At 39.5% G+C, this 16213-nt stretch overlaps 1 protein-coding gene across 1 annotated transcript in view; it reads left to right on the forward strand.

The window, feature by feature from the left end:
• LOC142142957 (solute carrier family 22 member 2-like) overlaps positions 1–16213 on the forward strand; it is an 85104-nt gene that overhangs the window by 42044 nt on the left and 26847 nt on the right. The window contains exons 5-8 of the mRNA XM_075200707.1: positions 2676–2790; positions 8084–8190; positions 9740–9954; positions 11706–11814. Coding sequence (XP_075056808.1) covers positions 2676–2790; positions 8084–8190; positions 9740–9954; positions 11706–11814 — 546 coding nt within the window. The remainder of the gene's footprint in view (positions 1–2675; positions 2791–8083; positions 8191–9739; positions 9955–11705; positions 11815–16213) is intronic.

The raw sequence follows: 16213 nt of genomic DNA on the forward strand, positions 1-16213 counted from the left end.
ACATTGAAGATTTTGTCTCTTCATGTACCATCTGTGCACAGAACAAATTCCCTCAACAATCTCCTTATGGATTTGTGCATCCACTTCCCATTCCTGATCTTCTTTGGAATCATCTCTCTATGGATTTAATAATGGATTTGCCCTGTTCCAAAGGGTACTCTGTGGTGTGGGTTGTCACTGACCGCTTTTCTCGTACAGCTCATTTTGTTCCATTGCAAGGTTTACCCTTGGCCTCCACCCTTGCTCAGTTATTCATAAAAGAGATCTTTCGTCTCCACAGTTGTCTGGACGTGGGAGTCTCTGACCGTGGGAATTAGTTTGTGGCAAAACTTTGGAGAGCTTTCTGTCATGTATATGGGATGAAGTAAAATTTCTCATCCGCTTACCATCCCCCAACCAACGGTCTGACTGAAAGAACCAATCAAGAGCTGGATAAATTCCTCAGATGCTATATCTCTGCCAAGCACGATAACTGGGTCGACCTATTACCTTTGGCAGAATTCGCCCATAATAACCATTGTCACAGCTCAACTCCAGTCTCTCCTTTATTTGCTTTTCAAGGATTCCAACCCAAACTTTCTCTATTCTCGGATCTACTACACTTCGGAGTTCCTGTCGTAGATTCTCTTTGGCAGAATTTTTCTTCTCCGTGGGCCCAAAATCATAAACTGTTTCAAACTTCTACTCTAAGCAAGAAGTGTTTTGATAAGAAGCGACTGCCTGCTCCCATCCTTCCAGAAGGTGATAAATTGTGGTTATACATTCTAAACCCCTCGCCTCCAGGTTCCTTCCAGGAAATTTGCTCCCCGCTTCATTGGTCCATTTAAGATCTTGGAGGTCATCAACCCTGTGGTGTTTAGATTGGAATTACCTCCCACCAGGAGGATACCTAATGTGTTTCATGTCTCCCTTCCAAAGCCACTTGTTATTATCAAATTTTCTTCCTCTAAAAAGCCTCTTGTGGCTGTTTCTGTACAAGACTAAGAGTATAAGGTTGATGAAGTCTTAGACTCTTGTATTTCCAGGGGCTCTCTTAAATTTCTAGTTAACTGGAAAGGTTACGGACCCGAGGAACGTTCCTGGATTCCTGATAAAGATCTTCATGCTTCAAATCTTTTAAAAAAATTTCCACACAAACATTTTAGGGTGTCCATATTTAAGCGAGCGGGTACTGTCACAAACTTACTTGCTCCTGTGCTGCCTCTCTGTACAGCTCAGCACTTCCTGGTTGGGTGGCCACATGATTGCGGTTAGGAGAAGGCAAATACAATCTGCAGACTAAATATAAGCTCACCTGGACACTGCAACCTTGTTAGAGCAACAAGTTACCACTTTGTGTTTGGCTCTCCCTGTGTATCCTGTGCTGTTTATGGTGTTTCCCTGTGTATGACCTTTGGCCTGTTTAACCTCTGCTTCTGGATCCGCTGCTGCCTGTATACCTGTGTATCCGACCCGGCTATCCTTATCGTATACTCTGCTGCCTGTACACCTGTGCATCTAACCCGGAGACTCTCCTGTGTGTGGTGTGTCCTCAGTGTATCTGACCTGGAGTTCCACTGTATACGGCTTGAATTCTTCTGTATGTGCTGTGTTTCTTCAACTAACTGATCCTGCTCCTCTGTGCTATACTACACTACCTCTACAGAGTCTGTTCTCCTTACCAACCGTTTGTCAACTATCACATAAAAGGGCTAACCTAAGGGCCGCAACCTGCGGACCTCCAGCAGCAAAATCCATCCCGCCTTGAGGCGGTTCTTGGTGAAGGCCAGGGGGGGGGAGGTTCGTTGACTCTGCACCTTAGGTAGGCCAGCGCTAACACTGACTGATAGAAAACTCCTGAGAACCGTAACACCTATGATTTCATGGGTGGAACGTGTAGGGGAAGAGGGGTATGCACGTAGTTAAGTACAGTAAGGGCGTGCCAACCTGGAGCGCACGCAGCAGCTTCTAACTCAAGCTTTGAGTAGCTCTAAGGTACAGGTTTTTCCATAATTTCTCTTGCACCTGCCACACCTCAGGTGTTAGTGCCGAGTGATAGTGATGACAGTCGCATATGCATGCTAGAACATATATTTGCAACTGTAAAAAGTATTTTATGTACAGTAGACATTATTGATATCTTAATTGTTCATAATGTGCTCATTGCACTGATCCAAGCTGCTCCACTGCTGCATTGATTAGTTACAGTAGCTTACAATTTGAATCACTATGATTCAAAACTATTTTCAAATCTCCCGCTGCCAGTCCCAGTACAGTGAATACATTTTTCGGATTAGCGAGGTTGCGAGAGATTCGAGTTATTAGCCCCTATATATGAATTGGTAAGTTAAGTCATAATGTGAATCATAAATCTGAGAGATATGAAAGCAGCTTGTGTGGAATGGTTGAATTGTGGAATCTGCTGTTCAGGAAAAGCCAATAAAGGGGCACACATTTAGTTAACGATAAATGATATGTATTTAACGTCAGCTGTTTTTTTAACAGGATATGCTGACTCACATTATGAATAAATGAAAGGTTATAGCTAATAAGAATACCTACATATGGCTGTAATACATAGTTTAAACATGTCAATTATGTGATGTGATTTCTCATATTATTAATGTTTTAAAAGTTACCTGATCTTATTATTTAGAAAAGAAAGTATAGATGTGTTACATCTTTACTTGTTACAGGTGTGTTCCAGAATCACCTCGATGGCTCTTATCCCAAAATCGCAAAAAAGAAGCTAATGAAATTATCCAGGATATTGCCAAGAAGAATAAGAAAGCAGTGCCACATACATTACAGGTAAATAGGTCACTCTAATTTTTTATTTTGAAGAGGAGTACCTTGTTTTGACAGTTTTTGTCTTTTGGCCTCTCAGCCAGACAGCAGGCTGAATAACGCTGCAAGGTGAAAATAAAAGCATGTGTTAATCTGCTATCTGCTCTCTCACTACCTGGGGAAAGAGGCAGGACCCCAATACAGAGAGACATCTGTGGCCTTTTCAAGTCAGACAAACTTGTTTACACCCGTTCTAGTGTCCACACAATTGTATACTTGAACAAATTTAATGAATCTCTAATGTGCTTCACTAGAACTGTTCAGGAGCTGACTACCAAGCAATGATAAAGTTGCTTACAACTATCCAGGTCAGAGATGTCTCATCTGCTTCATCTTTCACAGCTAAAAAAGTAGCATCCATAGCTGCTTTAAGTCCACACAGATGTAGTAGTAGAATAAGCGGTGGATAAAGAGACAGCAAAAGAAAGGTTGCTATGCAGGATACACTCTCTTAATTTTTTTCTCCATTTTTTTGTTACGTTATTGCATGTATATTTTTATTTCAACCTACTTGTTTGTTTATCTTTTACTTGCTATACTAGCCTCCCACCATCTATACTGACCTCTCAAGCAGGTAAATGTGTCTCAATAGCCTCTCTGTCCACATCAAAAACTTGACACTTAATCAGGAGTATAGAGCAGTACACCACTTGATCAATTAAAGCACATGAAATGAACTTTTAAGAGGCCAAAGATGCACAGATGTTTTTCATTTTATCCAAGGTCTTCTGGAGTATTGGGATCAGACACATGAGTTAAATGCCATATTCAAAAACAATTGATTTGAGACATTATAAATTGAGATCATGGGCAGCACGGTGGCTTAGTGGTCAGCACTTCTGCTTCACACCACTGGGAATCGAACACACCTCATGAGTTTGATTCCCGACCATAGTCTTTTCTGTGAGGAGTTTGTAAGTTCTCCGTGTGTTTGCGTTGGATTCTTTTGAGCGCTCCGGTTTCTTCCCACAATCCAAAAACATACTAGTTGGTTGCTATTAAATTGACCCTAGTCTCTCTCGGTCTGTGTGTATGTTAGGGAACTTAGACTGTAAGCTCCAGTGGGGCAAGGACTGATGTGAGTGAGTTCTCTGTACAGCGCTGCAGAATTAGTGGCGCTATATAAATAAATAAATAAATGAAAATGACACATTGATGTAGCAATAATGGTAATGATTTTGAAAGTTCTCATCTCTTTGATGAAGTAGGTTCAGTCCAACCTTTAGACCTTTCAGCACTAGGTTGAGCAGTCTTGAAAAGGTTGCTTGATTAATGTCGATGACACTGAAAGGATCTTCTTGAAAATAAATGATAGTTTACATCATAGATGCATGATTGTTTTATTTGCCTTTGGACTGCATAATATCTTGCTGTAAGAGGCTATAAATCATTTTGACCTAAGCATAACTGAGCACAACTGAACAATTACCCTACAGTTTAGTCTATATCCCTGAATCACCTCATCAGACAGACCTCTCCGACTCAGTGTAGGACAAATGTTTCTGATTCTCCCAAACTTTCCTACATCATCCTTAACCCCCCTCTCCCCCCCCTTCTTCTATTCTGTTAAGCATACAGAATAGCCTCAATAACACATCTAATTTAAACTTCATCTTAGAAGAGGAGCATCTGATGTCTTATGGGGGTGATTTAGAATTGGACACAAATACATTTGTGTGATGTAAAAATTTGATGCACTGCACATATGACAGATGCAGTTGATGATGTTGATTGGCCCATATTTGCCCTAGGCATATTTCAATGCTATATTTAAAGTTTCACTAAAGTTAAGATGTGTTTAACTCAAAATACAGATGTGTAAACATAAGTGTATAGATGCATATTTGCGTATATTAACTTCAACTCAAATCATTCTCTTTATAGGCACCTAGGTAATAATAACCACCTATAACTGTGTTTGCTAAACCCAGTTAAAGGTTTAAATTACAAATAGGCAAAAACAAACTCCTCCTTTAATTTAAAATCTAGCTTCCTTCAAACCCTCCACCAAAATGTATTTTCTCATGTTTTCAAAACTCAGCTTCACTTCACTTTTTAAAAGAATCACAGTAATCTTTGTCACTCATTTCACTATCATGAACTGTATAGCAGAACGGAGGCATGGACTACCACTACTCAGGGTGAAGTGGAATTTGGTTATCACGCATGCACCTGTCACCATACTTATCTATCCTACTCACTTATCCTCAAGGGCCCACTCAAGGATGACTCATTGTCTTCAGCCTTTACCATGGGAATATGTCAAGATTAAAATCTTACATTTTTCTCTCATGTTTTCTTTTTACATCAAAAAGACAAGAAAAAAGTTCTTGTGTTGGAGGCACATTATTTTAAACTGTGCAAGAACCCTTTTTTCTTTTCTTTTTTGAAGTACTATAATTCGTTCTAGGAGAACACCCCAATAGAATAAAGATTTGGGATATACTACCAGTGGAAACTTAAATATATACTGGTGCAGATTATTTTCCTGTATACTATGATTTCTTTTTACTTTGAAAAACAACTTTTCTCTTATGTTTTAAAATTAATTTCAATTCATATCTCGCCCTGGCACAATTTTGCACCCCCAGGCAGCAACCTAGTCAGCCTATTGCAGTGTTGGCTAACCTGTGACACTCCAGGTGTTGTGAAACTACAAGTCCCAGCATGCTTTGCCAATATATTGCAGCTTATTGCTGGAAGGGTATGCTGGGACTTGTAGTTTCACAACACCTGGAGTGTCACAGGTTAGCCAACACTGGCCTATTGGATAATCAGGCTAAACCACATTTTGTTTTGGATGCCCGCCCCCCCCCCCCGGCACTTACCTCCTTCTCCGGCGCGCTGTACGCTCTTTACTGAGGAGATCTCATGAGAGTGAGACTCACATGATCTCCTCAGTAAGGAGACTACAGCTCGCCGGGGAAGGACCGCGCAGTGAAAGTGCTCAGCAGCACTGATCGCGCCGGGGGCGCCCCCGCCCCCGACCGAGCAATATTGCTGCTGAGCACTTTCAAGGCCCCCCTGGATGCCATAGGCCCCTGGGCTGTAGCCCAGTTAGCCCTATGGTTAATCCGGCCCTGCATACATGCAAAACATGGACGCTGCGATTTCCTTAGTCCTAACTTTCAGCATGGCGATGTTTAATTGGAAATAGACCTTTATACATAAGTATATTTAGAAGCTGCATAGAGAACTGTAAAAGTAATTTGTTTTTCTTCTTTGTTTTTATTTAAAAAATACAGTCATCCATACATACTTTATTTACTTGTTTTTTATGGAAAAAGTATCTTTTTTTGTATTAAGTATAAAAAAAAGATACATTACAATCAAGTGTACTAAGTCGCAGCGCAGCTGTAAGCACAATAAATCATCAAGCATAATCATTCATACTTTTTAGTATAATACATGATGCAAGATACAAGGTATGACATCCTACACTATACATCAAGTACTGCACTAACCATGCGTCACTTAAACAGCAAAACAGTTTCAAATAAGCAATGGTTGTGAGGAGCAGGCTGTGGATCAGCCTGCGACAGTCCTAGAGAGTCATCTTCTCCTTAAAAATGAGGCGATTCCTGGCAAGCCATAAAGCATCCTTAAACCAGTTCATAAGGCGCCAGGCCTCCAGGGTTGCCCCAATAGTGTGGTTCCCAAGAAATAATCCATAAAATGCCGAATGGTATGAAAGGCAAGTCCTGGGCACACTGTCCTTTAGTTTGTGTTCCAAGGCATCCAACAGTGCCTGTGCAGTTTGGCAGTCCCAAAAAATAGGCTGTCATGTTTCCCGTCTGGTGATACAAAGTGGGCAGAAAATAAATTGACACAGGTTCTAGGAGTCCATGAATGTCCTGAGAGGCAAATATCCATGGACAGTCAACCATGCAATGTCTTTATGTCTATTAGTCAGTCTCTCAGAGGTCCACATTCACCCACACATGTTTAGCTGTAGCAGCAAGGAGCCGTGAAAAAGACTCCACAACGCCTTAGCTCTGATGAGCTTGTGGATAGTTTTTAGCTTCCACAAGTCTGGATTAAGTCCCTCCAGAAGGTGCTCTTTCACAAATTGTCCAACATCCAGGTAAAACCAAGGTGTAGTCCAGTTGTAAGGAAAGGAGCTGTCCCACTTGTCCCAGCCCAGAACCCTCCAAAGAGGCAGTAGGAAAAAGTGAGACATGTACTTTCCAGCAGAGCAAGTGTTCTTTTCAATAAGAGTCCTGCGGATACAGTTGCAAACAAAGAAGGCTTGCAGCATGGTGGGGATAACAGGTATCTCTTTCCCACCTTTGAGGGGCTACTTGTACAGAACCGACCGCTTCACTCTGTCAATTTTGAAGCCCCAAATGAAGTGTAAGACTGTCCTCATTATGGTCTTGTAGACAAGAGCAAGAGGTGGCCAAACTTGGGCTGTGTACTGCAGAACGGGAAGGATCTCATTGCGCAGCACCTGTGCTTTCCCTTCGATGGTCAGGTCTCTTTCTTCCCATTGCTTCAGGGCCACCTCCTTTCCAGCAATCCAAACTCCAAGATGTTTGCTAAAGTCTGACTTTATTTGTGAAGGGGAATGCAGTGCAGAATGACAGATGCCACTGCCTGAAGAACATGGCTTCTGACTTCCTGTAGTTTACATTTGCCCCTAGAGCTCGGCCGAAGTTCTAGTAGGTCTGGACGAGTGTTATCACCGCAGAAGACAGTGATGTTATCCATGTAGAGTGAGCACTTTGCCTCTAGACGGTCTGTGCCCAGTTTGGTGATGCCTCTTAATTTATACTCTTATACTCTTAATAATTAATTTACTTGTATGTCATATTAAATTCATTGGGGAAAACTAATTCAAGTTTCAAGAGTTACCCTTTAATATTTACCAGTTTTACTGGTTTTATGAAGCATTAATAAGGCTAGTGAGACTTTTTAGGAAGACTTTTCAGCAACTCCATAAGGATAAATAAGCACTCAAATAAACCACTCAGTATCCTGACAATAAAGTGACTTCTTTCCATATTATCCTTGGGAGTTGTTTTAAAATCTCTCTGCCTGTTTCAATTATTTTTATGAAGCTGATAAATGGGAAATTTTATCTTACATTAATGAGCTACAACAAAAGTGAAACAGTCAATGACTGGTCTCTTTCAGAATTAACTGATTAAGGCAGCCATTTCAATGGCATACCCACAAGTCATTGCTCCAAAAACCAAGTGGCTTATTTACTTACTGTTCTTATGTTACTGTTGATATACTGTTTTTTTAACTACAGAATCTGACTGCAATGGAGGAAACTGGTGATAAGCAAATTCCATCTTTCACATATCTTGTCAAAACACCTCAAATTAGGAAACACACTTTCATTCTGATGTACACCTGGTAAGAATCCTATTTTAAGTTATATTGATACTAAACTGAATACAGGGTCTCATTTAGAGTTAAAGTAAAGCTACCCAGCTGTTGCATACTATGTGTAAAAACAGTAGTATTTCCCCTGCATGCATGAATCTCCCAAAAAACGGCATTTGCACCCCTTGCTTTCTGATGTGGTTTGTCCAGGTACAATGTGCATCCTTTAGCTGAAATTACATCTCACAGTAAATTATGCCTTTTGTGTCTAGATTCATTTACTGTACTAAACACCTTGTAATTGTTGATGTGAAGAACATGATGTGAGAACAGTGCTAGAGGGCACATGTCTAATTAGACACTCTACGCCTATGACCACCAGTAGTTGGAGGAGAAAGAAAAACAATCCCCTGTTGCTTCAGTTAACATGGATATCAGATGCAAGAAGAAGTCTTATTCAAATGCTCTGGTAGTTTTCCATACCAGTTCACACACAAGATTCTGATTTTCACAAAAAGGGTATATTCGGATTAGTATTACTATGTGAACAGACATATCTCAGGGCCAGAGGTCTCCCTTTGTAACTTTTTGCAGTGGGAATGCAAGAATTTTTGATGAGCTCCAAACATAGTGGACCCGATTATTCAAGGAACGCAAAGTGTGCGCAATTTCAGTTTTATAATATCGGCCGAAATTGCACACAAGTATGCCCATATTCAAGTACAAGAAACGTTTCCGTTTGAATATGTATACAAGTACGCTCTGGTACTTGCCGTATGCAGACAGAACACACTGCAGTATATGGACAATGCATATGTGCAATAAAAAGTCCCATCAGAACGTATGGAATATTTTTTCAAATACATTAACACCTCTCAATACTATAATCATTTCTAAGAAATACATTTCATTTTTTTTTTTTTTTTTTTCATGAAATACATATATCAGGATGTTCTTAATGCCTACAGTACATCAAATGCATTTATACAGCTTGTCTGTAAATTCAATCGGCACTTATGCATGCCCTGTAGCTAGTGCACGTATTACGGCTAAAAATCACGCACCTCAGAGATGCCCTGAGCTTGAATCAGATGAATGTGTGCGCGTTTGACCTCAGCACGCCCTTACTGTACATTGCTTAGGTGCGTCCGCCACTTACGTGTCCTGTTCTGCCCTTCTAATCATAGACAGTTGGATCTGTGATTTGCATTTGAATTTGAATTGCATGCACTTGTGTTCACAGGCATAAAGTCAGTTCCTGAGCATGTGCAGAGCAATTTCACGCAAAATGGCACGCAGCAAGACTTACGTCCGAAGGTTAATTAGGCCCAGCATGTTTAAGGGCAATAAATAAAATAAATGTTTTAATGCTCTTTTCTGTTTACTGTAGAGGGCTAGGTGTTAGCTATTGTACACGATAATATGTTCTTCTCTACATCTGTTATCAAGATAAGTGTTTAAGTTTGCTCAATTGTAAATGTGAATGTCTAGCACTCCAGCTACAAGAGATGAGAACCGGACATGGCTAAGCAATTTAAACTCTGATCATGTTTGTTTTATTTGTTTCCTATGTTTTCAGGTTTGCATGTGCTGTTATTTATCAGGGACTGATTATGCACATGGGAACATCCAGTAGTGACATTTACCTTGACTTTTTCATTTCTGCTATGGTTGAAATCCCTGCTGCCTTTATTATAATAGTTACAGTGGATCGTATAGGCCGTCGGTATCCATGGGCAGTAGGATGTATAATAACAGGGATAACATGCTTTGTTACTGCTTTCATCCCCGAAGGTAAGCAAAACCATACTAATGTTTTGATAAAGGATCCAGCTCAGTTACACAAATTAAAGTAAAATGCTTTTGCATTTTGATGATTGAGCTCATAAGAGTCTTCCCTTTTTTGGTGTCTGTAGCCCATGTATGATAACATACCAGCATAGCTGACTACTGCAGCAAGTGTAGGTCCAGTTATGATTATAATTATCCCATTGAAAATATTTGAATTGAGATTAGTTGTGTTTTGAGGCTGTAACATACAAAAGAAAAGCACATTAAATAATACTATATTTAAAGATATTTAGAATATTAGTCTCAGTGTTAGTGTAGCATACATGCCATGGGGCCGATGCCGAGTGAGTACTATGCCAATTTGTGTAACATATCATGCATGAAATTGCTCTGTGCAAGCCCAGGACGTGGGCACATGCATGTGCGTATGTACAGCTTTGCTGCGATTTTGATACTTACACTACTTGCAAATGGATCGGTATGACAAGGGTATTCTAACTTAGCAGGGTACAGTAAAGGCGCATTTGTGCAAATGCAGCACATGCACATAAAAATGCTTGTTATGAGGCATATCTCTTGCACCTGCTATAGGACAGGTGCAAATACTCGCTGATGATGATGACTTATCATATACCAGGCTCATATGCTCTGGATGCAGAGTTTGACACAAGTGGAAATATATTTCTTTCCATTTTCTTTTTCAAGAGTAAGTTACTCCCATTTTGCAACCAACTCTGCATCAAGATAATAGGTCCAAGAAATGCAAGTACAAAAATTCACTTGTCATGTTTCAAGTTCATATGAATAACATACTTTGTAGTCTATGAACCATTCAATTATAAAAAGACACAGTGACACCTATTGATCAAAGTGCAGAAGGCATATATTTACTGACAAACTAGTTACACCCAACCTGGAATATACTGTATATACATTCCTAATAATTCAGTACATAAAATAATTATCTTGTAGTGTAAGACATTATACACTTTTGTATTTTCAAATGATGATGATAATTATTAATAGATAGATGCTTGCTCCTAGGTGGAGGTGTCGTTTCTTGTCTTTCAGGGCTAGTGTATAAAGTGTGAGTTGAATTCTGCTACTGTTAATCCAATAGTAGCAGACATGGAGCATAAACAAAGGGGAATATGTGCAGGGTCATGGAGAATACAAACAGTAGACATAAGGTTGCAATATGTACTTTATTTTGGATTCAAGTAGACATAAAAGTTTGTAGGATAACTAGTTTTATTTGATTGAGTCAAATACCAGCATAGAGTGGTTATGACATAGCATTAAAATTATTATACCAAATAACAGGTTAGGATTTTGACTGTTGTATATTATCCACTCCTTTGAATACCCTCACTCAGATAATATATGCTTTTCAAGTGTTCTTTTCAGCTTAGATCTGATGCAGACATAGGGCCTAAGTCATTAAGGAGAGCAAAGCATAAAAAGGAGTACCTTTGCACCTGGGCAAAACCATGTTGCATTGGAGGGGGAGGTAAAATTAAAATGTGGGGATTTGTTTTATAGTTGGGATAGAGCATGTCCTAGATCAACTTTAAATTTCAGTGTCAAAATAAAGCTATGAAGTATTTGTGAGCTAGATGAAAAAACAGCCAGTATTTAATATATGTGCAAAATATAAATCTAATTTGCACCCCTTGCATTGTTACATGAAAACCAACTTGAGCACTGAACACGGATGATTTTGGTAACAACAATCTTATGTTTATAATGTGCAGGATTACATTGGCTTAGAGTAACACTGGGATGTGTGAGCAGAATGGGTATTACACTTTCTTATGAAATTATTTGTTTGGTGAATGCTGAGCTGTATCCAACTTTTATCAGGTACACATTAAGATACAGTGTTTTACTAATATCATTTTGCAATAAATCATTCACAATGTAATTTTATATAAAAGGAATAATAAATGCAACATTATTTTCCCAATCGTCACCATAAATTGCTAAAGGTAGACACATTGCAGTGATTGCAGCTGACTTTCGATCCCAATATATATGTTACATGGAAAATGTTATAATTTACAATATAATGGAATTGAGATCTTTTTCAGCAGAACCCAAATTATGTCTGTAAATTTGCTTTGTGTTCCACTTCTCTGTTTGTATTAATATACTGTTAATAATTATGATGATGTTTACTGTTAAATATATATTTTTTGCAAACTTTAATGAATGGAAGTTGGGGTTATTAGAACATGGTTACAAATCAGTTTATTTGTTAGTTGTAAAGAGAGGATGTTTTGTTAAAAAACTGTATTTTTCTCTGATATTAAGTTAACTAATGACTGGGGGGTTTTCTGTGTTGATGACCAGTCCAGTTTTAATTTCTCAAGGCATCAGTTTTTGTTGTCTGTTGTATAGGGAAAAATAGTCAAAATTATGAAAAAATACACTTTTCAAGGTTCAGGGGCTGATGCAGAGTGAGCACTATGGCAGTTTGTGTAGCATAGCTTTTATGACATCATTCTGCCCATGCCCAGAACAGTACACACTTTGGCTTAGTGAGACAGGACACGGGGAGAAAGTAACGTTCTAACGTTCGCTGAGTTTGCACAACTGCAAAAACAATAGTTTCACTGATAGCGAAATGTATTTTGAAACAAATCAAATGGTTATAACCATGTCATAAGTGTATGTGTCATATGCCTGGTGTAAAGCAGGAGCATACACCATGCTTCTATCTTATTATAGTGTCAGCTTTGCATAAACCCACAATTGCATCTTTTTTAATGAACGCAGTTTGTGCTTGTGATTTGCAGATAGCTCTGTTAGTGCTAGCAGATTAATGTACCTAAATAAGCAAGAAGGATGAGCAATAAGACTGTCAATGCAAGCACCTATTTTTATTTTATATATTTTTTGTATTATTCCTTTTTTATTGAGTTACAGATATTATGTGTACAAACACTGTAACCAATGATAACAAAAAAACAAAAGCATAATGTTCACAGAACTTAAACAGTTGAGTATATATGACAAAGGGGGTTGAAGGATAGGGAAGGGAGGAAAGGAGTAATGTCCTCAGGGTTTTGTACAGAGAAAATCTGTGTACCTGCAGAATTATTAACACATTTATAGTAGTGAGCAGCGACAGCCCTAAACCCTTTCACCAAATTGCTGTAAAATCTGTAAAATGGTCTGAACCATCCATGGCTATGTAAAAATCTATTCTGACTAGTTACTCCCCCAGGGTAGGGGAGAAGGAGACCTCCAATGATCAGAAATTACAACTTGGCAGCATTATTTAAATGTCTAGTAAGCAATTTCTTATAATGAAAGATTGACATACTCGCAAGGTTCAATAGCCTGAAACTTGGTTAAGGAGGAACAGGACAGCCTAGAGTTTTTGCTGAAAGCTCATTTACCTTGAGTCAGAAGGAAGCTAGTCTAGTAGTTCCTCCAAATGTGAAAAAAAAGTTTCAACCCTGAACCACACCTCTGGTAAAACCTCAAGACCCCAGGATGTATCTTAGACAGTTCAGAAGGGCATTCATACCATCTAGAGATGACCTTGAACTGTGTTTCCAGTAGTGATATGTTTGAAAAACTCACCTGGGTATATTGAAAGATCTTGGGCGAGATCAGGTCTAAATCTGAATCTCACAATTGGGCACATCTAGGAAGAGAGTTATAAAGAATTCCCATTAACATTTCAGAAATAACAGAGATATTATGTTAAGGATCCTGCGGAGCACAACACATGACCTTGTAAGATGTCAGGGCCCTTCACACGTTAGATGTAATGTTTTTATTCAGGAGGAAATGTCTAGCCTGCAGTTATAACTAAAAATCAGCTAGGGATAGGGTTAATTTTTCTTGCAGCAAAAGTTAAAACTTTCCCATCTTCCAACAACTGGTCACTCTTGATCACCCACATTTTTCCTTTTCCTTACTTTAACTTGGGAGAGTGTACTTTGTTTAACAGGTCTTTGATATGCCGGCTCTGAAATTGAAAATAACCAACTGTGAATTCCAAAACCATGCCAACCACTTCTCACAATGGGGCATATTTATCAATGTTATCAAAAAGTGAAAAATAGTTTTCAAATCTTATCGCATTGATAAGGATTGAACTATTTCTCAAATTTATGAAGAACGCAACACAGAAACAGCAGTTTCGATAAACACGCCTCTTCGTAATGCGCTGTCTCCGGATCTCCTCCTTGTATACCAGCTTCATAACAAGTTATTGAAAAAAAATTTTTTGGAACTTGTTAGATTGCGAGAGGGAGCAGTCACCATACTATTGAATGGTGACTGCTTCCACAAGCAATACAAAATGCAAAACAGCAGATATCCACGATATCTGCTGCGATGCAACAATCATAAATATGTGAAACACTCCAAACTGCGTCGGAGTTACGGTAAGTGTGTGTAACTTTGCTAACACTCCTTCTTAAATATGCCCCAAAAAGCCAAAACAAGTTAAACCCATTCTTTGAAGGAGGGGTGGAATAGTCTGTCATTGTAATCTACTTTTCTTGCTAATAAAAGCCATAGATGCAAAAATGAAATATATAAATATAAAACATAGAAAATGGAAAATATGACTTGCAATATTAAAAGAAACATTTGACCATATAAACCTGTGAACTTACAAAATTAAAAACAGGCAACTCTATGTCTGTACCCCTATCTACACTTTCCACATTTAGCATTTCATGCTTGATGTTTCCATGCTCCTGCTGTGCTGTGACATTGTGGGATAACTCCTATACCATACACTGTGGGGTACAAGTAGATAACATTTACTTTGTCAGTTAATCTAGTTATATTTTTATTTTGGTGAACTTTGACTATTTCTTGTTCACTTACATAATTTTATCACTGATCATCATACTGGATGGTTTAGAAATAGAAAGCTATAAAACAGCACTGTAAAATAGGACAGTGGTGAAACATGGTATTGCAGGCATGAACAGCAATTTGTATCTGTAATGATGGTAATGACGGTCCTAATGTATGACCGGTGAACTTGAGCAGGAGCAATTACAGTGTCTGTGGACTACACCATATCTGAGTTCACTCAGCATCATAATTGGGTTAAAACAATTTAGTTACTTCGGACAAGTCATCCAAACAATCCTCTAGCTTCCTACCCAGGAACAACATAGCTGGGGTTTGATTGGTCATGGCATAAACCGCATTCCTGCAAGCAAACAAGAAATTGGCAAGCTTGTGTTGTAAAGCACCCTTGTCTGTGTGCATTCTGTTTTTCCGTCACACCCTGTATTGCCTTCACAGCACGCAGTAAGCTCCCTACTGAGAAGATCTCGTGAGAGAGAGAGACTATGACTCATAGTCTCCGTCTCACCAGATCTCCTCAGTAAGGAGATTACTGTGTGCCGCGGAAGCACTACAGTGACAGCAGGCAGCTAACAGCATAACATTGCTGCTAGCTGCCTGCCATTCTCCTTGACCAGCTGACAGTGACGCCCCCGACCTGATGAATGCCGGCAGACCCCTAGATGCCCGAGGCCCCTGGGCTTCTTCCCAGTTAGACCTCGGGTTAATCCAGCCCTGGGTGAAGAACATGTGACAAAATCCATTTCTCTTCATGAAGGTCTGAAATTCTTCAGCTGTAAACTGAGGCCCATTATCAATGACCAACTGCTCTGGAACTCCTGTTCTGGCAAAAAGACTTTTTAACACTTATACCGTATGTACAGCTGTAGTAGAGATGACTATAAAAACTTCGGCCCATTTGGAACAGGCATCCACCTCCACCAGAAACAAAGTCCACATGAATCCGCTGCCATGGAGTAGATGGCCACTCCTATGGGTGCAACGATGCTGGTGCGGGCATATTTTGGACAAATTGCCACCCCGAACATTCTCTGGTCACATCCTCCAACTGCTGATCCAACCCTGGTGACCATACAAAACTCCTGGTCGGTGCCTTCATTTTAACCAAATGGAGTTCCTCCAGGGTTCTCGCTTGCAGTTTGACATTCATGATGATCTGCACCCCCTAGAGGCGGCAGCCGCAATCATTTGTCTACTTAAGCCTGTGATGCAAGTAAGGAGCCAGCTGTCGGCAAAGTGAGCCAAGATGGGGTCTCGGACAGTCTTGCGTTTGATCAAAAAGGCGGTTATGGAAAGGCATTTCACTTGCGTCATTGTGAAAACATTCCAAGAATCCGCGTTTTTCTGTGTCAATGGGGCAGTCTGTAAAGACAATCACAAAAATCCATCTGCATTAACATGGTGTGCAGTCTGCTTA

The sequence above is a fragment of the Mixophyes fleayi genome, chromosome 3, assembly GCF_038048845.1.
Source record: "Mixophyes fleayi isolate aMixFle1 chromosome 3, aMixFle1.hap1, whole genome shotgun sequence".
NCBI lineage: Eukaryota > Metazoa > Chordata > Amphibia > Anura > Limnodynastidae > Mixophyes > Mixophyes fleayi.